General features: G+C 34.3%; 2 protein-coding genes across 2 annotated transcripts in view; one reads left to right on the top strand and one right to left on the bottom strand.

The window, feature by feature from the left end:
* Nucleotides 1–2,050: 2,050 nt before the first annotated feature.
* On the bottom strand, nucleotides 2,051–17,185 carry LOC128547894 (uncharacterized). The gene is made up of 2 exons (XM_053521600.1): nucleotides 14,314–17,185; nucleotides 2,051–5,255 (listed from the first exon to the last, which is right to left on the bottom strand). The coding sequence occupies exons 1-2, from the start codon at nucleotides 16,238–16,240 to the stop codon at nucleotides 4,894–4,896; spliced, it is 2,289 nt and encodes a 762-aa protein (XP_053377575.1). The 5' UTR covers nucleotides 16,241–17,185; the 3' UTR covers nucleotides 2,051–4,893.
* Nucleotides 17,186–22,898: 5,713 nt separating this feature from the next.
* LOC128547896 (alpha-L-fucosidase-like) overlaps nucleotides 22,899–25,878 on the top strand; it is an 83,200-nt gene continuing 80,220 nt past the window's right edge. Inside the window, exon 1 of the mRNA XM_053521610.1 lies at nucleotides 22,899–23,278. Within this exon, the coding sequence (XP_053377585.1) occupies nucleotides 22,914–23,278 (365 nt within the window). The 5' untranslated portion in view covers nucleotides 22,899–22,913. The remainder of the gene's footprint in view (nucleotides 23,279–25,878) is intronic.

Below are 25,878 nucleotides of genomic sequence, written 5' to 3'. Positions count from 1 at the left end.
CATTTTTAGGGGTATCGATTTTTTGATTATTTGTGGAAAATATCTCATTTTATCTGTTATATTTGAAAATGTCAGGTTTTTTTTACCCATTTCCTACAGAGTCTATATGAACTGAGGTGGGTCTGTTTAAAGTCAAAAAGGACCAACCAAATATCAAAATATTTTTTTAAAAAAATATTCATAATATCCGGAATAAATTAAACTTTAATTTGTGGGGTATCGAATTTTTGATTTCCAAATAGAACTTTTTCTATTTAAAGACACTGATTCTGGTATGCCTGGTATGTGGCCTATGGAGATGATAAGGTCTGCGTATTGGCGATAAGGGCCAATACACAAGTCAGGACCATTGGTAGACTTGCTTCTGTTTATCATAATAAGCTACTGTATAGCTACTGTCCAGTAAATAAATTGCAGGTGATATTTCTCACCTTTATAGCAAATCAGTTCTCACCTTTATAACGAGTTTAGAAAGCTTGATTGAATTAGGGCTAAATAAACAAAGTGATCAGATACAAAAGTGTTTTATCATATTTTTAATAAAGTAAGTTTTTTTAACAATTACAATTCATTATTGCTGTTTTTTATTATCAAAATATAAAAAATGCATTCAGGCACATAGCTTTTAGAAGTAATAAATTATTGTGTATTTTGAACATTGATATATTTTTGTTGCTGGATTTTATTATACATAAAGAAAGTTAACATTATTTAGACAACACAAGAGGAATTAAGCATTTTTAATATAATAACTTCCTTCTGTCTATATACTTCTTTATCTATTAAAAATGCAACTGTACGCTTCTTTAATTTCTAATAAAATCAAGCAATTATCTTTTTTTTTACGTTTTTATTTGTTACTTTTGATAAAAAGATCATAATCATTGAATAAACAAACTTGTAATTTCTTATTAAGTTTTGAATAATTATTTTTATAGTGAGAAATGCTTTGCTATAAGAGTTATAATTTAATTGGCCAGGACATTACTCAACATGACTGGGGCAATCACAATTAGTATTTGTCAATTAAAAAAAATTTTGTGTACATGCTGAAAAAAGACTTAAAAAACAACAGCATTTCAATTAATAAAATGCAAAACACAGGAAAATAACCAATTTACCCGTAGCAATAAATTTATGATTCTCTGACATAATTAGGCTACATGTCAAGTCTACAGGGGTTTTTATGGACCCTTATCAGACTGGACCAGACAGGATCTTGTATATTGGGGATTAAAAAGTCTGGTATTTGGGGGTGGGTGGGGGGTCACTTATATAGGAGATTTTCTTTGCCTTTAAGTTTAAGTATTTTTTTCCTTCTTTGTTTATATAGGCAAATTTATCGATTTTCCGATAGATCGATGTTACTAAAAGTTGGTAATGCGTGAAACTACATGTAAACTGTATAGCAGAGTGAGAGATGTTCTTTTTAGTTGATTTAATTGATTTGCGAAATAAAACAGGTGGCTGTTCATTTAATATTAGTAGGAATCTAGTCTGGGATAAAATCAATTTTGCTATGTAGGTTAGTTAGGTTTGAAAGAAGCTGTTTATTTGCAGATTGATTTTTTGGCGGAAGAAGCAGAAACGAGACTGTGCTTTTATTAAGTTTCCAAGAAATGGTTTCTCTTAATCTAATATTAGTTCTCAGAAAATGATATAAGATTCCCAAAGGATACAAATTACAACGCGTAATTACGATCAAAATGATAGACTTTCTAAAATTATGAGTTTTCAGAAACAGTCAGATATGTGTACATGATTAATAATAGCACCTTTTCTTTTTCTGCAGTTGTACTGATTTAGAACTTTATTCTAGGATATGATTTAATAGAAATAAATCCCTGCGCGTTAATATTTAAAGGAATAGATTCCGTCTAGGATGAAATTAAAGTTCAGATGTTTTTGGTGAATACTCTTTGAGAAATCAAAGTAGTAGTCAAAGGGACCAGTCCCCCATTTCAGATATAATGATAACATTTTCTGCAACAGATATAAAATTATATTATTAAGTCTAACAACAATAAATGACAATGTACAAAGTAAATGTATCAACAATTTACTTTTAATTCAACATATATAACATAATTAACAAATCATTTTATCTACGTCTGATCTCTATAAAAAATAAAATTGACTATTGTCCAGTTCAAATTTGTAAATATAATATTTTTAAACATACAGTAATTTTTTATAATATATGAATTCACAGTGATAAATATAGTGAAACTCTCCCTTTAATGTTCTCGACTTTACGCATATATGAGTTACAGGTGTCAGAGATGTTACCAGAAATATATGTGTAAAGAGTTCTTGTCTAAAACAACAGACGTAAAAGTTTTACAGTCGCAAATTACAATAATCTGACACTGGTCGAAGATGAAGATTGGAATATCCGATTGGAGGGTGATTGTTTAAGGTAATTCTGCACGTTTGGTATACCGTAAGTGATAGCGTAACGTCATTTATCCGGAAAACGTAGAATAATGATGGATTCGGCGTACCTATATGAAAAACATTTTATGAATTAATGACAACGCCCGTGAGTAACTTTATTATAAAGGCACTGTATTAAAACATCTGACACGTTAGATAATTTTAATAATGTCTAAAAATTAGCTTGAAATATGCATTTCACTTTAATCATGGTTAAATATCTCAAATATAAGCATACAGACCTATAAATTTTATTTACCACATTACTGACCATATGTTTATTTACGACTATGAGAGGTTTCATTAAAATCTACATTGTAGAAACAATTCTATTCGCGAAAATGTTATGAAAGTTGTGATTTTCTCATAGGCTCCCATTATGAAAGACTGTACGAGGTCGACATTTTTCAAATCAGTCCAACAAAAAAGCGCACGACCAGATCATTTCTATTTGCTGAATTTCCTAAGTATATTCTGAAGTTTTAAAAGATCAGGGTTTAAAAAAATTCGACCCAAACGTGCAGAACTACATTAAGTGATAACGAGGCTCTGCCGAGAACAGAATATTCCCATCTACAAACAGCACCTTCGTACTATTTTTCTTTCATTCCATATTTTAGTACATTATAGAATAAATGAAGCAAAACAAGATACTTTCGTAGTAGCCGTCTTTCTTTTAAGTAGATTTTTTTTAATAAAGCGCGGGAAACAAATTAAATAAACAGAAGTTCCGTCATGACGATTTAATATAGCACAACAACAAAGGGTCAGTTTAGTTTTTCGTTTGTAGCGTTCTGTTATGTTTTATCCGTAAAAGAACAGCTATCAAGGTGTTTGATTTTAATTGCATTTTAATGCCCGACTCGTTAGTTGTCATCTGGCACGTGGGTTGCCACATGGGTTTTGCCACGTGGGTAAAATCGCCAAAAATGTCAGTCCGGTGTAATAATCTATCACTGGTAGGAATATCCGGTTCAAGGGTAATTTAAACTGTTTTGTTGTAACAAGGCTCTGTCGAGTTGCCGTCGAAACAGTTACCAAACATCAAATCTGCATTGACAACTAGTGGTAGGTTATTTTTTCTAACATACCATTTTTACCACATTATAAAATAAATTGAACGAAACGAAATGCTTTCTTGAGTAGCATACTAAAGTATTATACAATTTCTATCACATTTTGAAAATGATTTATCTCAGTTTGTCATAAAATTAAAATGCAGTTCAAAAAAAATGTTGATATCCACATAATGATATTATAGAAACACATGAATATATGAGTTTGATCAAATTGACACAAAACGGCTATATATCGCCGAGAAGAATCTACATTGTGACATTGTTATAAACATCAAATATACACGATGGTTCCGAGGAGTATCCGAATAATTTTTGAGATTGGCGTAAAAGCTAAATTACGGCCAATTCTACCAATGTCCTTAACAGAAAGAGATATCAATGACCTGAAAGTACTGGTATACTCTGTGCAGATACCGATACACAGTAATGCCATGTGTGTTTTATTTTTTGGTGTGTAGCGACGATTAGCAAACATCTTATCAGTACATGAATAACAAAGAAGTCATAGGGACACGGATGCGGTGGATGGGGAGGGTGACTTGTTGGTCCCGCAGAAACTGCTATCCAGCATTACGCTTCAAACGGTCGCGGATAAGATAAATAACTCTCAAACCAGTTCGTAGGCGATTACAATTACCTATCTATACAACGAAATTTCAGTAACAGTTCTGATAGGCGAAATGAGTACCGGTATTTGCTATATCAGATATTTTGAATTTAAGAAAGGCGTGTGTAGAATTTTATTTAATTTAAAATAATCGATCTTTCTTGTCCTTTTCTTGCCAACTATTTATTATTTAACCGTTTTTGCGGTCCGAAATAATAGATCTATGTTTAATCACATGTCATTCAGGTTTTCTGTCACACTTTCAAACGGTATTTGTAACATTAACCCCGTTGGGCATTTGCTCATTGAACAGAAAATGGGATACCCACTATGAACATTCCTTCGATAATTGGAAATATTTTGTAAGGATTTCGTGAATGCCCACTGCTGCTATCTTAAAAACTATAGCTCGAGTTTACCAGCCTATAAACAGTTGATTTAAAAGAAAAAGCATCATTAACATTGTTAACTTCTTGCAGAATCCGTTCACGTAAATACAAAATACTGCGCGTTTTTATGTAAACCTAATTTTCTTTGCTGCAGGCTTCATCCTGACAAAGCCTGTGTCAGTATATACGATTATGCTTTGTTTAAACGGTAGCAAAATCAAACTGTTTTGTGATTTAGTTTTATATGGCTCTTGAAACGGTCTACATGCTCTCGGAAACATGCGCCAATCTGTAAACACTTCAACGAAATCATGTAAGTCTCAATTTTTTTTCTGTATACACCCATACAATAATTACACTGCAAACAGTCTTTATATTAGAACTAAACGTAGGTCGTTTCCATGGCATCAACATATTCCTCATCTCTGTAATCACCACTAGAGTCAGAATCACCACTATCGTAATCGCCATTTTCGCCATCGTCATTACTCACGTCGATATGTTTGTATCGCCAAATGTCGCCAGTGATGATCGAATCATAATCGCAACAACCGATATTACAAATAGTTACATTTTTATTTTCGTTGGCTTTCGATGTAATGTTACTTTCGATTGTGATGTAATCGGATTCATCCCCCAATGAGTCAGTGTATTCATGGCATTGTGACGTAGCTGTGACGTAGGTACATTGCTGACAGCCACAAGCATCGTGGTATATATCATCGTCAGTGTTTTCTGTGTACTCTACAAAACATTGAAAATCAAGGTTTAACTAGATGTAAATGGACTTTGTAATAGTATTTGATTTTGCATTATTTTTAAGCAAGAGTTTTTAAAAGTGCGATGGGTCTGTTTGTTAAGTTTGCCAACTTTTTCATTCTCAGCGTGTCTGTCAACAAACCATAAAACGAAAACAACAAAAGCTTATAAAACACGGCATATCTTTTTCTTTGATACTGGTGCTTACTCAAGTAAGGGAAAGTGTGCTACAATATTTACTTGCCGACATCATATCTATGGCCAATCAATAAATCTTATGTCTGACACTGCACGTCTGTACGAAATGATGCCTTCAGTCAATTGCATTGTGTTAATAATGATTCCAGCACTATCCGAATTTATTATCTATCCATACATACTTGGGAAATTTCATCGATGTATCGCGATACCTTAGAGATTTCATCGATATTTCGCGGTACACATTTTCCCTTTACAGCATGCTTGTTCATCTGTCTTTAACATCTTTTGTTGACTGCTTACAAACACAAGTGACGTTATGAATGATGGTCTTTATACTTATAACTATCTACTTATGACATTAAAGAATGTATGTAGGACCAATCAGACATTCAAACATTCAGACCAATCTATATAACATCAGTAAATGGTCAACACCATATAATATGTGTTTACATCTCACAAAAATAAATTGCATGCTACTAGTAACTAAACTCAAAGTAAATAATTAAGATAGTGAGGCAAATGCATTTGACAATATAAAACATGCCGGTTGAAAATGAAAACGTGCAAAAGCTTCTAGAGGTATATTTAGATGAAACCCTTTAATAGAGTCTTCAAATTTTAAAATATGTTTAAAACTTAATTCAGAACTGGCAGCCCGCCCGCTTAGCTCAGTAGGTGAGAGCGTTGGTCTACGGATCGCGGGGTCGTGAGTTCGATCCTCAGGCTCCACCTCTGATTCATGTGGGGAAGTTGGCAGTTACTTGCGGAGAACAGCTGGTACAGAATCCAGGAAAACTGGTTAGGTTAACTGCTCGCCGTTACATAACTGAAATACTGTTGAAAAATGGCGTTAAAACCCAAAACAAAAACAAAATCAGAACTGGCATTGTTCAAACATATATACAGTAATATTTTTCTCCTTCGATGCTATGAAAAGAATGTCTATAATTACGGTGGCACATTTCGGACGGATGAAATTGGAGAAAGGGGAATAAATCCTAATATTAATATTAACAAGATAACAGAAGTTCAAAATAATATACCATTAAAACGAAATGAAAATACATCTTTAATTAATAATTGAAATGGCTCTCCTTCAAAAACAGAGTTTACTACTGGGAATACTAATATAAAAATGCAAAAATAAAGATGACTTAGTTCGAACTTTCTTTAAGTATTACTTTAAAACCTGTTACTTACAAATAAATCATTACAAACTTTATTGTAGTATACACACACTGGCCATAGCTTTATCAGATCAAGTGGTTCCAACGTTGTTTGAGCGGTGAATTTTACGCCGATCAGATGGAGAAATATGGCCGATACTACAAATTTCCGGAATTGTAAGTATGAGTTAAAGGAATTTCTACCCGTTAGATAACGAATCAAATGAAACCGATGGGTGCACCTGGAGCGCAAATGTGTCTATATTTTAGCACATGTGTCTATTTAGCTGAGATTTGTGCCGTTTATTCAAACACTTCTGTACAGTCCGGCGGGGGAAGGAGATTTTGACAGTTTTTGACAATATCGCCTCAAATACAGTGTTTTTCGGGAGCAAGTAACTGTTAAAACACTTTTTATGTAAAGGGCTACCTCTTAAAACAAAGCGTGTGTATTTTCATAGAATTTTTCAGGGTTGTTTCTGAACAATTGGCCGAAAACCTAATGCAACGCCGTTTCGAGTGGGTCGCTATGCAACGCAGTCAAGTGGATACTGTTCTGTGTCTTACTTGCGAAGTCTTATTCGTCTTAAAAACAGTCATTATTTTCAAAGCCTCACAATGAATAAATTAATTTGGAGAGTTTCATATCATCATAATGATCCCGCCATTTCTAATATATTGTACTTTTACATTTTTATGCTCACTTAACATTTCACATATTTTTGCGGACATTGTCAAAAAAACATCAACACATTTATAAACATAAAGCAAGGATGAACATCGAACAATATCATTAAGTAAATAATAGTATTAGTTCGTTAAAACAAGAACCAGTTCACGGATATTTTTCTCCTCCACGAATGGTACTGAACAGCATGCCGAAATCGGGTTGACTCTTTAAATCAGTATAGTTACAGTTGGTTACTTTTAATCCCTTACAACCAATACATTGTGATTTCATTACTGATTTGTTTGTGCATTTAAGCTGTTCATACAAAATAAATAAAGTTTGGTCCATGATAAAAGTATTGATCAGTTGTTTGTATATATTTTCATTCATATTCCTGGTGAAACGTTCATTTATTTTCAGAGAGATAAATCACAGAGACCGTTAAAATTGGCCAGGGAAAAGGCAAGATTTTATTTGTCCTCCATAAAACAGAAACGATGTAATAAAACTCTATGGCCGCCGTTTAAAAATGAAAATACAAATGAAATTCAGACACCAATGAAACAAAAAGTTTTGTTGGAGACAGTTAAATAGTACAACTGTAACACGTCTCTCTTAGTATTGCTAGTCCGTTTATTTTCTTTCATTGGTGTCTGTATTTCATTTGTACATTTATACATTGATACCACACCCATTAAATTCCGTTCACTTTAGCTGTGTCTATCCCCGCTAACATTGCCTACTCGTATATACTAATACAAAAATGGTTGGAAGGAGGTCAGCGTACGCCGTTGAAATACGGTCCTATATTAAGATCGTTGTACTCTTGGCATAGTGTGTAAAGACAATTTTGATGATATATGTTCTGTTTATGGGCATAATGAAATATCTTTTTCGACAGTTATTCGTTGGTTTAAGAAATTCAAATGTGGGTTGGTTTCAACAGAAGATGAACCACATGGCCGTCGGCCGAAAACAGCAACGTTTGCCAAGATGGTTGCTAGAGTGAAAGAAATAGTTGCTACTGATGCAAGATACTCCGCTAGGCAAATAGCTAGTATGATTGGCATCTCATAAGAGCAGCTCATACAATTCTGAAACGTAATTTAAAAATGAGGAAGATTCCCTTCTGTTGACAAATGAGCAGAAAAAAGGCACGCGTGCAATGCGCAAACTTGTTGCTTAAATAGTTTCCAAATTACAATGCACGATCTTTCGCAAATGTCGTCACTGGTGACGAGACATGAATTTACTTTTTCGAGCCCAAACGAAAGATCCAGAACAAAAAATATGGGCAACAAAGTCTGGCAAAAGACCATGCATTGCAAAGCGGACCATGAGTGTCAAGAAGGTAATGTATGCCATATACTTCACAACTCTGGGTCCTGCCATTCAGGTTGCTGTTCCTAAAGGCAAATGCGTAAATTCGAAGTTTAACAAGACTAAAGTTTTCCGAAAACTGAAGAAATATTTCAAAACTCGAAGACCCGCAACTGGTTTGGCCAATGTCAGATTGCTACATGAAAATGCGTCATCGCACAAGGCGTCTATTGTACAAGACTTTCTGAAGCAGGAAAAGGTTGTTGTTCTCCCTTCATCACCCTCCTTATTCGCCTGACCTTGCCCCGTGTGGCTTCTTTTGTTCCTAAGGCACAAGAATACCTTTCTGGTCGAAACTTTGTGCAGCGCAAACACCTCGGTTCTGCAATATTCCAGTGTCTTCATAGTATACCTAGAAAATACTACGAGAAAGGCTTCAGGGATTGGATTAGAAGACTGAAATTTTGCAAATCTGTTGGAGGTGAATACTTTGAGGGGACCAAATAAAATTGTCATTGAAATCTATCAAGGATACATTTTTATGTGCTCAGATGCATTCATATTTGAACAATCCTCATAAAGAGTCAACCCGCTTTTGGCATGCTGTTCAGTATACCATTCGTGGAGGAGATAAATGTCCTCGAACTGGTTCTTGTTTTTACAAACTATTACTATCATTTACTTAATGATATTGTTCGATGTTCACCCTTGCTTTATGTTTTTGTGTTGATTTTTTTGACAATGTCCGCAAAAATATGTTAAATGTTAAGCGAGCATAAAAATGTATTATATATATTTAGTACAAGATATTAGAAATGGCGGGATCATTATAATGATATAAAACTCACTAAATTTATTCATTGTTAGGCTTTAATGACTGTTTTTAAGACGGATAAGACTTTGCAAATAAGACACAGAACAGTATCCACTTGATTGCGTTGCATAGCGACCCACTCGAAACGGCGTTGCATTAGGTTTTCGGCCAATTGTTCAGAAACAACCCTGAAAAATTCTATGAAAATACACACGCTTTGTTTTAAGAGGTAGCCCTTTACATAAAAAGTGTTTTAACAGTTACTTGCTCCCGATAAACACTATATTTGAGGCGATATTGTCAAAAACTGTCAAAAATCTCCTTCCCCCGCCGGACTGTACAGAAGTGTTTGAATAAACGGCACAAATCTCAGCTAAATAGACACATGTGCTAAAATATAGACACATTTGCGCTCCAGGTGCACCCATCGGTTTCATTTGATTCGTTATCTAACGGGTAGAAATTCCTTTAACTCATACTTACAATTCCGGAAATTTGTAGTATCGGCCATATTTCTCCATCTGATCAGCGTAAAATTCACCGCTCAAACAACGTTGGAACCACTTGATCTGATAAAGCTATGGCCAGTGTGATACAGATTATGTACTATAATACGTAAGATACTAATAAATAATAATGTGGCAGTTGAGTCCAATAAATCCAGGGGTGTTCAAAGATAATCCGTCACAGATCTTTTGCAAAGCAATTATTGGTTTACCTATATTGATAAATAAACAGTGTAAATTGTATTGAGGTCAGTTGTCACAGTATCAAAGTTTATTAGTTACTGTGTGGTATGTAAAAATTGAAATGCTATTTTTATGCGTTTATACGAGCATAAACAACAATTGGACTTTCTGCATATTGGATGATTTGCAAGAAATCCCAATGCGGTTTACACCCGTATAAACGCACCAAAACATAGCATTCAATTTTACCTTTACATTTTTACAGTAGCTTGTTACAAAAATATGCGGTTTACTAAACATTACAATAAATGTGAGAATATCGATCCTTTTCGGCATGTAAATAGAACAGCAAAAAAGACCCGCCCACGAGCTCGCCTTCCGATAAATATAGGCTACAGTTCCTGGCTTTTATTCTAAATATTGCTAACTCCAGTTAAAATCATATAGTCGTGTCGACTCAGTTTAGATCTTTAACGTTAGAAAAAAATATCTAAAGCTATAATTAAATGTTCTTCTCGAAATTTTGGCGTCCAAGTTTGAAAGACTTTTTCAAATGACGCCATTTTTCATGTTTTTTTTTGTGAATGACGCCAGATTACGCATGCAATCTCGCGGAAAGGGGCGTCCTTGATATTATTACACCAATGCTGTATATACGAAAATAAACATTTTTTTATTCAAAATGTGTAGTGAATGTAAATATTTATTCATAAACAAACAGAAATACATCCATCCATCCATTAACACCGTATGATACACAATATATACGTCTGGAATTTATACATATATTTTCTGTTTTAGGAGGATTCGTGCTGTGTGTCTGTGGGACACTGGTCCTTTTTTCTAAACATACTTAATGCGTTACCTTCGTCAGCTTATTATACTCTCGGCCGCAAAATAAAATCCTATTTTAGCCGATCGGTGATAATTAACTAATGTCGTATACAGTATTTCTTAACAGAAACATCTTTTCTAATTGTATTTATCACAAAGTGATAATGATTTGTACACTATTTCTATAACAGAAACAAGAAACGAGTCGATAGTTTTCGTTGGCTAAATATCCCGCATGTGACATTTTAACCACCTCTTACAGATTCTTACACATTAATACGTAAATGTTCAAATTTGCTCCAAAGTTTCTCGGGAAAATGTGCGAAGCTGTTCAGAAAGATGATTTTGTGGATTATGTGTACACGGCATTTCAAAACAAGAAATGAGAAAAAAGGCTGTAAAGATAGCAGTATGTACACAGACAAACTGAGTGTGCTATTATTTTGATTGGTTGCATTATAGTCAGCTAAATAATCTCCTTATAGATTCAATCTATTAAGTATTACAACAGTCTTGAATTGCTGTACGGCGGCCGTAAAGGTCTCACTGCCTTAGAGTTGTTATGTTTTATGGTACAGTTTGAATTTAATAGAGTAAATGGGCGGAGTTAATAACCTCTCATAAATCAATCAAATCGGCTCTGCTTTGCTTGCAATCCTTTAAAAGAATCTTCATACATATTGTATTTGACATGTTCCGTGAAATTACTTATACCGGTATTTCTTGAACATATTTAACATTTAATTGTGTACGAAATGATACTTTATTGTTTATTTCTGTTGTCAATTGTGTTTTTTTCTACATGCAGCATTAATGCAATATTTACACGATACTGTTGATAGAGTGAGGGCTCGTCCCATTTGGAAAAGGCTGCGAGTTCAAAGAAGTAAACACATCACTTGTTTAGAAGGAAACGCGTAAGGTTTCATTCGAATGTGGCTTCTTTTACTGCCAGAAAATAATAATTATTTTTACTCATTGAAAACAACTGTTAGCAGTAATTCGCTCGGTCTTATTCACATATAGTTCATTGTACTGTTGGAGACAACAATGCAATAGCTAAATATTGCTGAAATTTGACACGTGAATGAAAGAGAAGAGTGCAGTTTGACGAATCATTAAAACGGGTGATAAAAGACAGGCAATTTTATCAAATTCTCATTTTACTCCATGGCAATGATACAACTGTAGCTTATACCTTATATCCTGGTACAAAAATGAAGTGGCTGTTAAATGAATGTCTGAGTTTGTTTCTTTGTTGGGGTCACGTTATTTCTACTGTTTCAGTCATAAAAAATTTATAGTCAAAATATTCTGTAGGATATGTCGGCAGATAATACATGTTTAAAACAAAATCTTTTCTTTACTATAGAAACCATCATCGATTATCAAATGGGACGAGTCCTAAATGCATCACAACAAAAAATGAGAATGAACAATGGTCTGCTTTATACATCTCCAATATTTCTACAGCATTTTCCCCATTTATTCCGTCGGAGTAGGAAAAAGAGCGTCCATTTTTGAGAAGCTTGGTGGACGTGTCTAATAACGTTATATCAGAAAAATAAGTAAATGAAAGGAGTGATTTCAGATTCAGACTTTAACCTACAATTGGGTAAAGTTTATATCGATTTTATTTCGTTGACTATTTGAAAAATCCATATCTTGAAAGAAAACATGTACCGGTGTCATCATATGTCTCCATTTAATTTAAAGAAAACATATAACAAAGTTAAACTGCTGCTGTATCAAAGAAATCAATTTTTACAACCAGTATTTGTTTCTTTCAGAATTAGAGTCGAGTAGTTGTTCAAACATATTACCATTGTACAAACATATTAAACAGTATCTGAAGCATTTTACTTGTGACACTTTTATATGTGACATTAAATTGCTGTCATTAGTAAATGCCATAAAGATAAACTTGAAAACGTGCTTGACATCGATGTAAAGCTGGTCATTAACAGCCAAGATAGAACATTTAATGATGAAAATAACATTTTGTAGATGTCCAGTACATAATGGAAGTAAGGAACAATACAAACGCATGCGCCTGCTGCATATCAATCTAAATGCAATTTCATAAAATCATGATTAACTCCCTTGTGTCTATTTGTCTATCTAGTTATAAAAATTAATTCCTTCTAACACTAAAGCAGTTTTAGAACTGTTCGATAGCTAGTAAGCTAACTGCTTTCGACAACGACATCGTAAGAAAGGCACGGGAATTCGAATTATGCTATGCACGAATGCGTCGATTTTAATATGTCAATTAGTTTCACTTAAAGGTATTGCTCGATCTATATGCACACTTTCAACTGATATTTTATGCAAAATATGAACATTATTGATATTTTTATTATTTTATACAGGTGAAAAAAATTATATAGACTAGATAGAGACTAGGATGGACATGTACATGCAGGATGAAATTCTTAAAGTTGACGCTGATGAGGTTCTGATTGATTTTAGGGCAGTGCATTAAGATAGTTAAAGAAATACTCATGCAGAATTATTTTGACCAAACAATGTACTTTATCAATGTACTTTGCCAAACAATATGGAGATATAATCAAACCATTGTCCATTCTAAAACACTGAATAATCACAAACTCAAAAAAGCGTTGTGTACCGCATACCATTTGAGCAAAAGAGCTTCTAACATGCAACTTTGGGTAAAGCATCTAAAAGTAAACAAAACAATGTTAATTGAAATACAAGACTGCAAGCGTTATATGAAATTAACCGTCTATAAATTAATTTTGAAAATAGGTTCAAAATCATTTTTAATGTTCCTATCATAATCGTTGTACTTCTTCAGAACCGATATCTTTATTAGAGAATTCAACAGAGATTAACAGAAAATATAAGACGACTGCATACGTACAAAAGATAAAAGGTTAATTATGTAAAAGTCTTGACATCTGAAAGTCTTACAATGATAGTTTTACACCATTTCATGTCAGTGGAAATACAACAATGTTAGAAATGTCTTACAGGTTGTTTTTCTTTAATTTCCCCCTTGCCTTCTAAAATAAACTGCAAATGTGTTTAATTTCTATATAAAAGTGTTTGTTTGTTACCACTTTACCTGTATAAAATATACTATCATGTGGAACCAGGAGTGCAAGACGACGTGTACTGTTGTAACATCATGCATTTTATATTAAATATATATGCGATGATCTATAACATTATTCACTAAACACATGTGGGTATATTGAAATGAATAATCTTCATGTAACCTGAATGTAAAATTGACATATTTCACCCTGACAAGGACTTTCATCCATTTAACTCATCTAGGAATGATAATTACGCACAGAAAAAAAAAACATTATCTTACCGTTACAGCAATTACGGGTGTCCCCGCTTCTGGAAAATTCTGTTTCCTCGACAGCATTTACAGGACGATAGCATCTCAATTGTCCGTCATTTCGAAGTGTTGTCTCGGAGACATCATTAGTTGCCATGGTAACAGATTCAAAATTATCAATCGAGATTTTAGTCTTCTCACTGGCGCTACATGTGTGGCCAATACAATTGTATTTGTTCATGTTCTCCAGACACAAATTATCAAGACATTCTTTCACAGCATGCGCGTGCATTGATTTTCCCGAGGATCCGGGACATTTCAAATTATCAGATACAAATGCACCAGGTTCATTAGGAGTAAAGGTCTGCTGACCTAACAAATCATGGCATAGTTTGTCTTTACAGAAATCAATATCAACAGTAATAGGATTTTCCGCGTTTGTGGGATGATGCTTGTTAGTAAGACGATGATTTGAGCCGTTTACTTCCGTTTGGCATGATAGGAAAAATTTGTCGTCTGCTTGTAATGCTGTATTATTGTGGAACTTGGGAAAACTTATTTGATGTTCATGTGATGAATTTTGTCTGCAACAACAAACGTTGGCGTTTGAATCCATTCCAAAATCCTGACTATAACTGCGGCATTTATTATTAATGTAAGCACAAAGCGCCGCTTCGTTTCTCCATTTATCTTTTTCGCACACGAAACAATAAGACAACAATCGATCACAAGCATTTTGGTTTTCAATTCTCTTTCCCGCGATATTGATTTTGCCTTCATGTATATGATTTCGCACAATATCATGCGTTTCCAAATATGTATCATACTCAGTAGGACATTCTTTTTCCGCCATTAAAGATTTTGATTTGTTACTTGACACCAATTTAAAAGTAGGACTATCCGTTACAATACTATTTATTTCTTTATTGTGATTTCCTTGTTTCATACAATCATCTTCAAAACAGTTTCTTTTGTCATGTTGTTCACACAAGCATTTACAGGTAGCACCATCTGTTAATTTTGATTTCATATCAAGTATTTCTTTTTGACAAATACAAGTATCTGAGTCACATGCTTGAAAATCGTGATCACCTGGGAATGGTTTGTTTCCATAAATATTTTGTTTGCAGTCAGAAAACTGGTCTCGGTTATTGGTCGTTTGTGCAAATATTTTCTTCCGATCCCCGATACAATTACTGTTCAGCTCGTTTTCTGAATTTGAGAGCAATCCGGGCTTGTCTGTCTTATTATCAGGTAGACCAACGCACATGTGATCTGACTTTCCTAATAATATACCTCTATTTACAGATTTAGGATCTATTGTAAACATGGTTTCTCTGTCATGTTTAAGTCCTTCGTCTTTATGTACATTGACAGCAACTACAGAAGGGGTAAAACCTCCAGTGTCAACGCAAGAGGTAGCACCACTTATTGAGTCGTGGCTGATATCTGGTGAGTTCAATTCCCGAATGTTGTCATTGTTGCAAGCAGCCCCGGGGTAAATATTTTTACAAAAGTTCGTCGATTTAGGTTCTCCCACATCAGTTAGAAGCAATGGAGCACTGTCACTTCGCCCATAAGAAAATCTCTTGTTTTGAAATCTTTCAAACGACGTCGACGCTCCGCCTACAGGTTTCATTTCTATTCCTCTGTCTTCTTTGGAAGCTTCTGATATAAAATTGTATGTAGGAGTATATTCGATGTCATACTGTTCAATTTCCAACATAGACCCATCCGTGGACAATCGCACGGTGATTTTAGAGGCACCCTCGTCTCTTTCATAACATTTCGTCGTTGATGAAAATGCATTATAGGTCGGTGTACGTCGGCGTCCACCGCGTGTGCTTTTCTTTTGTTTTCGACGAGCTTTGTCCAGTTCTTTAATATAGCAACGGTTATATTCTGACGTGCTATCAGCTATCCGACCAAGAGAGTTTCGGCTTGGGCGACAACCCATGTCACTACATAGAACCAACAGTTATATAACATTCCAGAATGGCATCATTTCATTTGAATAATGTCAGTTTTCGAAACTGATATATGTTCCTAAATATAGATAAAATATTTTTCACCTACCAAACACGATAAACATCTTTTTCTGTGTTTATTTTATCTAATTGTCACTTTAAATGTGTTCTTAAATTGAGCAGATACATCAAAAAGACGGCAGAATTAGATTTATTCATTGATAATTTAAATTTTGATATGTTTACTCACTTCTAAATTCAGGTGATCACTTGCTCGTCAGTACATGTAATCAAATTTACAAATTATCAACCTACACATGGAGCAAATACACAGATATTTAATGTATATTAATTTATAATTCTATCGACTTGCACTAACTGCTGAAACATTTATAATTCTATTAACGAAGCACGCCAGTAAGCTACTAAAATATTAATTCACAATTCTAAACAAGAATCAAAACAACACATTGGTTAGCAAGACCATATACTTGAATTATCCAGCTAAGTCAAAATAGTGATTATTTATTTCCTAAGTATATGAAACACCATATTTCTGGTTATTGATTCTTCACAGAAATTGATGTTTTCTTTAGTAATCCATACCGTGTAATATCGGCATAAACAGGAAAATGACCGCAGCAGAGTGCCTCTAACATAATGTTGCCATAGAAATCACATGCTTTACTCCTTGCCTTTTCAAAACTGACAAACACTTTAACTAATTATTACCTTTGAAGGGGATCAGTTTGTCTTTGAATTCAATTACGTGTAATTCCATGTTATTTCACAAATTGTACCATTGTTTCATTCAGCTGAACTGTTTTTAAAAGTCCCATCTAAGTAACTGTCATTTTAAACACACTCGTTTATATAATAAACAATATTCTAAATAACAACTGTTTTGTTTCTGTCCTATGACAACACAGCTAGCATCTCAGAAATGTGTAGCAATATGTAGAGCTAGCATTTCTCTGAGAATTCAATATTTCGACTCCCTTACCACACACTCTAGATGTATATTGGAAAAAGAACAGAATGCTGCCAAAATATACATTAATACATTCAGATGGAAGTGTGAAAAATATCGAATAAGCTGGATTCGACATACATTTCATTAAATTAACTAGACAATTTTAGATAAAATGTATTATTAAAGGGAATAACCCACACATTTTAAGCGAGAAATAATTTCCCTGTAAATCCATAAAAAGCGGGTACTCTGAAAGTGACTAGTGGTACAAATTTATAGACATAAGAGTTTTGCAAGATATTCTTATAAATAACCAGAACATGTTGTGCAGAAGGTAGTGACCCGTTGTAACACAGATATTTTACATTCATTCAGTGTCGTTATAACTGTTATCTTCTACAATATTCTTCAAGTAAGCAAAAGGCGTGGCTATAAGCCGTTCTCTAACTAAGTAAAAGAACTTGTCTTAGGTCCCGCCTACATATAGAATACTGTAGGAAAATGCTGAACTTTCTGAAACCGTTCTCAGTTAGAGTACGCTTGTCACATGATAGTACCAACGCTTAAAATAGAATGTTAACTGTCAATCAAAATTAGTAGCCAAATGCGTTGTTCATATTGGCGGACCATGATACGAAACAGAAAGCGTAGGGGGCTCCCGAATAATGAGGTTATTCTCGTGAACCCCTACTCTTTCTATTACTTCTACATTGTATCAAATACATTTAGTTTGTGTTTATGCAACATACATGCAACTCATGAATAACCTTTCACATGCATATTAGTTAATTTTCCTTGCCTGTATTAATATCATTTTTGCTTTGCAATTTTTGCAGGGAATAAGTATCTATTTTTGATCCTATACTATATGTGAATATTACGCCAAAATGGGTAACGTCTTTTGACGTCGTCATTGACGTCGTACTTTCCTATGACGTCATACTGTTTTGTTATTATACTCTGATGAAGTCCAATGGACGAAACATGTTAGTTTTGAAGTAAAAAGTATATTTCTGGAGTTAGTTCTTCGCTTTATCTATTTATTACTTCTACAAAAATTTGAAATTCAGTACCAGGATTTTTATGATACAAAATGACTGAAAATGATAAGCAAACCATATATAAATATTATTTTAGTGGATGTAGCATCTATGCAAACTTGAGTATTGCATACGTATAAAATTAAGATATAAAACATTTTTTAATTGTAAACTGTTGTTCTAACACGAATGTATGTATGTGTAACTCCTGGGTTTATGTATCGTGCCATTATTACCGTTATTATTATTGTTAAAACAAATTCATAAAAATTGGTAGACGGATAGCTCAGTGGTTTGCACCCAATCCTGAGATCGGGGTTCGATCCCCGGCAGCTACTCGGGAATTTTCAGCAACGCTTTTCAGTGTTTCCCACCCAACTAGAGGTGTACTGGTCAGAAACCCAGGCAATCCTTGCGTGTATCAGTGCTATACACTGGGCACGTTAAAGAACCAGGCTGTCTATTCTCAACGAGCTAGGCTAAGTTAGCCGGACAAGCTTGTATCTGATTTCTGATCTCTCTGTCGTGGGGGCTTTGTCTCACTCTGTCCCTCTGGTTAGATCGCTCTGTGTCTGTACTAGTAGAGGATGAATTTATGCGCCCTGTGCGGCTGCATTTGAACTATGTAAAGCGCCTTTGAACGTGAAATTGATCATGAAAAGGGCGCTATATAAATCTGGTATAATAATAATAAATTACGTGTGTTGGGGATTCACCTAGCGGAAATGTAAATAATTAACTCTCTCGTGTCAATATCTTGTATTCAGAAGAAAGATTTTTCACAGCTGACATAACAGTGCTTTAACTATAAGTCATTCCAAGGCAGTACCCAACTGGGATTATCTTTGTCAATGCATATTTTCGGTAGACGCCTATCACGTCTACACAGTTATAGAGTTTTTCAGGATGACTGGAATGAATATCCTTGCTATCCATCAACCCATGCTTTTAGTTAATGGGATTAATGGCATATTACTTATAAATGTACTCAACTGCTTTATCAATAGAGTTTGAAACGGACCACATCATCATTTGAGATATAATCACATATTTACGATACCGGGTATAGCATTTAACTCAATATTACAATAATTAATATGGTACAGTTTCAATAAGCCCTATAAAAGAAAATTACCTGTCTCACAAGGTACGGTTCTTTTTTGATGGTAAATTGTTAAAAGGTTAAAGGTTTCTCTATCCTCAGATTGTGGATGTTCCATGAGGTTTCTGCAGATTAAAGTCCGCTCTTATAATTTTAAATCGCACAGAGCCATAACAAATGTTTGCTTACATTCGTTTTTTGTTAATAATGTTTGCGAGATAACTTGCTAAATATAGCCTGAAAAGTGTTGTTTTGATAACCGAGTTCCTTGAATGTGGCTGTTCAAAATGGAATTTTCTACTTGTTTGATAACAAAGAAGAAATGTTACATTCTTTCTTCGTGTATATTTGTGTTTGTTTTTCCCTCTGTATATTTACATTCATTTTTGCTTGTGTAAATACGTGCCCAGTTGATGTGCATATGTATCAAGTACACTTTACCCTGTTTCCATGCAGGGATCGGCACGTGTGACAACGATCAATGGATGCAGCCTACGTCAAGGCGTTTTGTTCTAGATATTTATGGTTATATCAAATAAGTTGTATTAACAGTTTTGTTACATACATTGTATCAAATACATTTAGTTTGTGTTTATGCAACATCCATGCAACTCATGAATAACCCTTAACATGACTCTTTAATAGTTCAAACATTTATATAAAGGCAATATCAACAAAATTTACCGAACATGACTTCGCAAGGAAGAAATTTTTAATACTTGTAATATGTTTTAATGTACAAAGCTAGTATGTCAAAGTTCCTTGCCAATATTAAATATAAAATTGATATTTTAATTTTGGGCACTGAAGGGTGAACTTCAATTGAATATATGATATTTTGTCTTATAATATCTGATTTCAGCTTAACACTTGGCCTTTTCTTCCACCTCTTCTGTTGTTCTGCTACGTTGCCGACATTTTCCTTCCTCTCCTTTTGCATGTTTTCAATTTTTTCACTTTCATGCGTAAGTTTTCGTTGATGACGTATTTAATAGTCAGTTGGCGATATTTAGTGAATGAATATTTAAGTGGAGTGGTGCAGAATTCTTTTTACTAAATGCTAACCAGTCAGAGAACACATTTTATTTTCATTTTTAGAACGTTTCCTTCTAATACAAGGTGAAGACTGACTATTCTGAAGAAATTGGACTGGACGAAAATCTTATTTCTGTCGTCTACTCTTATTCAGAATAGCTATGCTGGATATTATGACACTAACTTATAGGGAGAGGTTTTTTTTCTTTCTAGGTCCGGACGTACATTGTCCATGTTTGGTACATATTCATATAATGCTCTCAGAATTTTAAAAAAATACCTGCACCAATGAGGAAACTGTCTGGCATCATCGATGAAAAATCAAGAGAAACCCGTATAAGTTTTAACGTTAATGCTAATGGACTTAGTTTTGACACTAATTCTGTTGTAATAAGAGACGTAGAGTGTTTCCTCCCAATGGTCATGGGAAGTTGCCAGCTCCAATATCGACTTCTGTTCTCATTGGAAACTTCAGATCCAAGTGTTTGTTGATCATTCTGCTTGTAGCACATTCAGCGATAATTTCACTGTAAAGTCTCCTTGGTGATATATGACTCTTTGTAAAATCCATGTCATTCATTCATTTTTATCTCCCTTAATCCTCATAAGAATGTCAAGTGTTTCGTGTGATGAATGTCCATTTAGAATATGGTAAGCTGAGGCCTTCCAGAGCCAAAGTCTAAAACGATTTCGCTGCAACAGAATCCTAGCCGTGTACTAGCTGTGACAGCTTAAGCGTTTGATATAAACAGCGCCTATTAATATGCATTTACATTATATAACAAGCTTATTCAAGTCTTTTTGAAGAAAAAGAAACAATGACCGCTGCTTATCACACGTGGTGTTTTCGAGCTGTGTATTGTTGAAGACAAAAGCAATGCTACTATTATATCATCTTGTTTTAGAATGGTTGGAGAGAGGATGAATGTTTCGATAGAAACTGCGGAGCATCAGTGGCGGTTTAGTCCATGTAATCATTTATACACTGATCGATATGATTTGACTCAGGCCTACATAAGCATGGATGCATTTGAATGAAATATGCAGGAATACCCTTTGAAAGGTTAGTACGCAACAAAGCAACATAATAGCAGACTCGATGTAAAATGAGGCAGTCGTGATTTTTTAGATTAAAATCAAGAAATACTTTATCAGTCTGGTCATCATATTTCTTTTTGTCTCTATTTAGAACTTTTTAATTTGTTACGGGAGCGAGAGTACAGACACCTAAAAGTCCATGCAAACTCTTAGCCAGTCTTTAGTCTTTTAAAAAAAACGAACTGTTCATAGGCATCAATCATAAATCCTTTTTTGTTGGACTATGCTTTAAAAAGACTCTGCCGGTATTTATATAAGACTTAGAGGAGGGTTCTGGCTGAGGTGCCCCTTAATACCTTTGGTGATACATATTTGTCTTCACATGTGCACTCGTGACAATATATCTCTTTGGCCCGCCCCATTTAAATTCATTAATTAGTGCTAAATAATGATAATTAAGTAACAACTGTGGCTTCATTTTCAGAAGTTTACATTGAGACATACATTCTGATATGGCCGACTTTTTTATCAAACAATTTAACCCCTTTGTCAAGGGAAAAAAGTACAAAAAAACAAGACACAAAGATCATTCTAATTGACAAACACATGCAAATGTTACAACGTATGCACTGAAGTAATTATAGTCCAAGCAAGCGACCAATGTATTTTTTTCTGAAACGTGTTAGATGTGGTAGAAGTACTATAACTACATGTATCGAACATCAATTTCCATGTTTAAATATGAAAATGAACTGCTAAACAATTTAGTTCGCAAATTAGTGTTTGTGTAATATATATTTTTAAAAAAACCTCCGGGTATGTCAGATGTAATAACGCATTTAGACAAATTGACCTATAATTGTTCGCATCCTTAAAAATGTTTCAAGTGTTCGTTTAAATGCACAAATAAATAATAGACAAAGGTGTGCGCCAATGTAATAAACATCAAGCAACGCATGCGGACTTTCATAGCAAATAAACATTTAGATCTATATGAAATAATGATAAGTAAAACTGGATATCATAAACCATGTATAAAGTTCATTTTAGTAAAGTTTCTAAAGCAGTGTTTCAATACTCGCAGGCCGTTTATTGATATTTAGCAGATGCTGTAGCAGATAAAAATTATCATAAGAGATATCAAAGCTAATTTGACGAAGTTTTCTTTTTATCAAATTAATATTTGTTATTTGATACAGCTTGACAAACGAATTCAAGTATGAATTGACATTTTCAAACGTAAACAAATACACAATACCTTAAACTGATCGTAAGACTAGAGTGACTTGAGAAATAGTAAACAATGCAATACGCTATTTATTACTGTATGCAGAAAATTTGTTGTGCTTTCAAGATTCACGAATAAATTTGGATTTCGAACACTGTCATTTTTGTAGTTTCGAGTGGTTTCTTATATTGCGGTTCATTTGGATACCACATGACTGTCATGTGATTCGGTTTATTGAATCACAATAATGGCGGCTTGTAACCCAGTGGTACACATTTTCTTTGGTGTTATTTTGTTTATATCTTGCATGACATGCATTGTCGCGATAAGATATGAACCTAACTGGGAATCTATCGATTCCCGGCCTCTGCCTGCATGGTATGACGAGTCGAAAATTGGTATCTTCATCCACTGGGGTGTGTTTTCTGTGCCAGGTTTGCTTTCAGAATGGTTTTGGTATTACTGGAAAACGAAGAACAGTCCAAAAGCTGTGCAATTTATAAAGGATAATTACAAGCCTGACTGGACCTACCAAGACTTTGCTAAAGAGTTTTCAGCAGAATTGTTCTACCCTGATGAATGGGCAGACATTTTCAATGCATCTGGGGCAAGGTATTGATTTTTGTTCATTATCTAGGCAGGTAGATCAATGCAAGTGCGTGATTTGTTAGTAAGCGTGTGCATTTCTTTTGTTTTTGTGGAGTTTGGCCTCGCATGGTACAGTCATATGTCATATGGAGACATTCCAGTTTTTGATGTGGAGAAACACCACAGCTGCCCCTCCGTGCATTATTTCATCATGGGTGGACACCTGGGTCGAACCACGGACCTTCCGTAAGCCAGCTGGATGCTATGCTGGGCAAATGATTTAAAGTCAGCGTCATTAAAAACTCGGCCACGGAGGCTCGCTCACACATTGTATTCAACTTGTAACTTATTCCTAAATCATCTTGCATTTGACAAATATTTGTATAGATTTATTTTTAAGTAAGGTAAATGCATAGTTTGAAATGAATGTTTAAATCAAGTATATCATTATGTGTAAAGTAGTACAAAGACAATTATTTAATTAATATTCAAAGAATATTCATCTAGCCTTTTCACTTGCCTTTTTCTTCAACGTCGACGTTCCGATTGGGTAGGCTGCTGTTGTAGTAACCACTGACGAAAATGGACTGAAGGTTCACATATTTGTTCCCTTTGATAATCGATTATGTAACTTGTAGAATGGGGTTGATCTAAAGGGTGACAAGAACTTTTGCAATAATTACGCATGCATTTACACAAAATTTATTAAATGCACATGTACATACCGTGCTTCGTTCGTAATGCGTTAAATATATTTTTTGTAAAGACGATATTACTTTGATGGACTGTTAATCCCATTTGCTTTCATTGACCAAATGCTCTATGCTCAGTCAGGCTTGAATCGTCAACTATGACACTATTTAAGTTTTCAAAAAACAGATTTGAATTGCAATTGTCTTCTAGATCAGATAAAACTGGAAACAAAGTGAAACTTAAGAGATAGTAAGAATCTTTTACCACATATAACAAGTTTTGATCATCAGCCTTTAACGAAACAAAGAGACCATTGAAAAAGTTTAATAATAAAACTACGAATATCAAATTACAACACAAAGAGCAATAAAAAGGATAAAAATAACTGAAATTTAAGTTCACTTTTCTAACGTTTAAATGAACATAATAGATGGCTGTATTTTAAACTAGCATCGTCTTTCTTTTTACAAATACATGGTATATATAACGTTCCTTATGAAAGATTGTTTCTGTTGCAAGCAAATATGTTTATGGCCTTTGCCAGTATCTTAAAATATATATTTAATTCTGATATCATCATAGAATGAACAGTGAAACAGAAAATGAAGTTTGTCTTCTTTTTCACTCATGTCAAATTTACATATTCCGTTCTCCTTTGGCGTGTCTGCAGGATGGCCATGCAACGTGTCTTTTGCATTCAGTACACACGGTGAAAACGTCTCGATTAAGGTAATATTTTGCCTATATTTTCCTTTTTACTTGTTTTTACTTGAAAGATGCGTCGAAGACAGCAAGACAGCAATATGAGTGCTTTCCTCCGCACAAAGCGTGTTCCATCAGTTTTCAGTACCTTTCTCAAACACTTCGCCAAATTGTTTTTCTAACTCATGCTTTGCTAAGTAAGTGTAGATAATGTTTACACTCTGGTAGTCGGGTGAAGTGTTTAAGAAACGTACTGAGAACTGATTGCAGACGTTTTGTGTGGAGGAAGGCACTTATTTGCTGTCTTAGACGTTCTTTATCTTATGAAAATCCGTCATATAAGCGAATATCACTTGAATCGGGACAATTTCTCCCTGTGTACGGTATCTTAATTTTAGTCACGCGGGTTGGCCACCCTGGTTTGGTATATCATCTTTTTTTATACCTCTATGTAATTGATGCCTACTTTTAATAGTGTTTATGATGCAGCTTTTTTGAGCTACGGAGACTATTTATACAATTTTGAAGAAAAAGATCGTTCAGTCTAATCACGAAAAGTAACGACCTGATTTTCAAAAGTTTCTGAACAAGATCTTGACAATGGGCCAAGGTATTTCTACCTTCATTAAAATAAACATGGGGAAGTCAGTTAACCTTATATAACAGGAAGTGGTTTAAATTTCGATAGAAGAGGAAATTGTGCATATTATTATCAAAATTTTATTCAATAAATATGTAATTATATTTTCATATGCAATGTATTAATCACTTTAAAACTTTTACCTATTTTGAACACTTTTTTAATTCAAGGGAAATATCTGTTATTCAAATTTGAAAAATTTGAAGATTAAGAAACTCAGGAATATATTTATGGCTCCCACCACATAGTGGTGTAGGAGTAATATTGATTAACTGCTGTCTGTGTGTGTGTCCGTGTGTGTGTCCGTGTGTGTGTCTGTCACAAATCTTGTCCACGCTCTAAGTTGAAACGTTCTCATCCAATCTTCACCAAACTTTAACAAAATATGTTTACCAATAAGTCCTCGGCCAAGTTCGATAACGAGCCAAATCGCCCCAGGCACTTCAGAATTTTGGCCCTTGAATTACCGAAAATCGCTCTGTACACACTTGTCCGCACTCCAAGTCGAACATTTTTCATCCGATCTTCACCAAACTTGAGCAAAATGTGTTTGCCAATAAGTCCTCAGCTAAGTTCGATAACTAGCCAA

The sequence above is a fragment of the Mercenaria mercenaria genome, chromosome 13 (assembly GCF_021730395.1).
Source record: "Mercenaria mercenaria strain notata chromosome 13, MADL_Memer_1, whole genome shotgun sequence".
NCBI lineage: Eukaryota > Metazoa > Mollusca > Bivalvia > Venerida > Veneridae > Mercenaria > Mercenaria mercenaria.
This window is presented reverse-complemented; position numbering and strand designations above follow the sequence as displayed.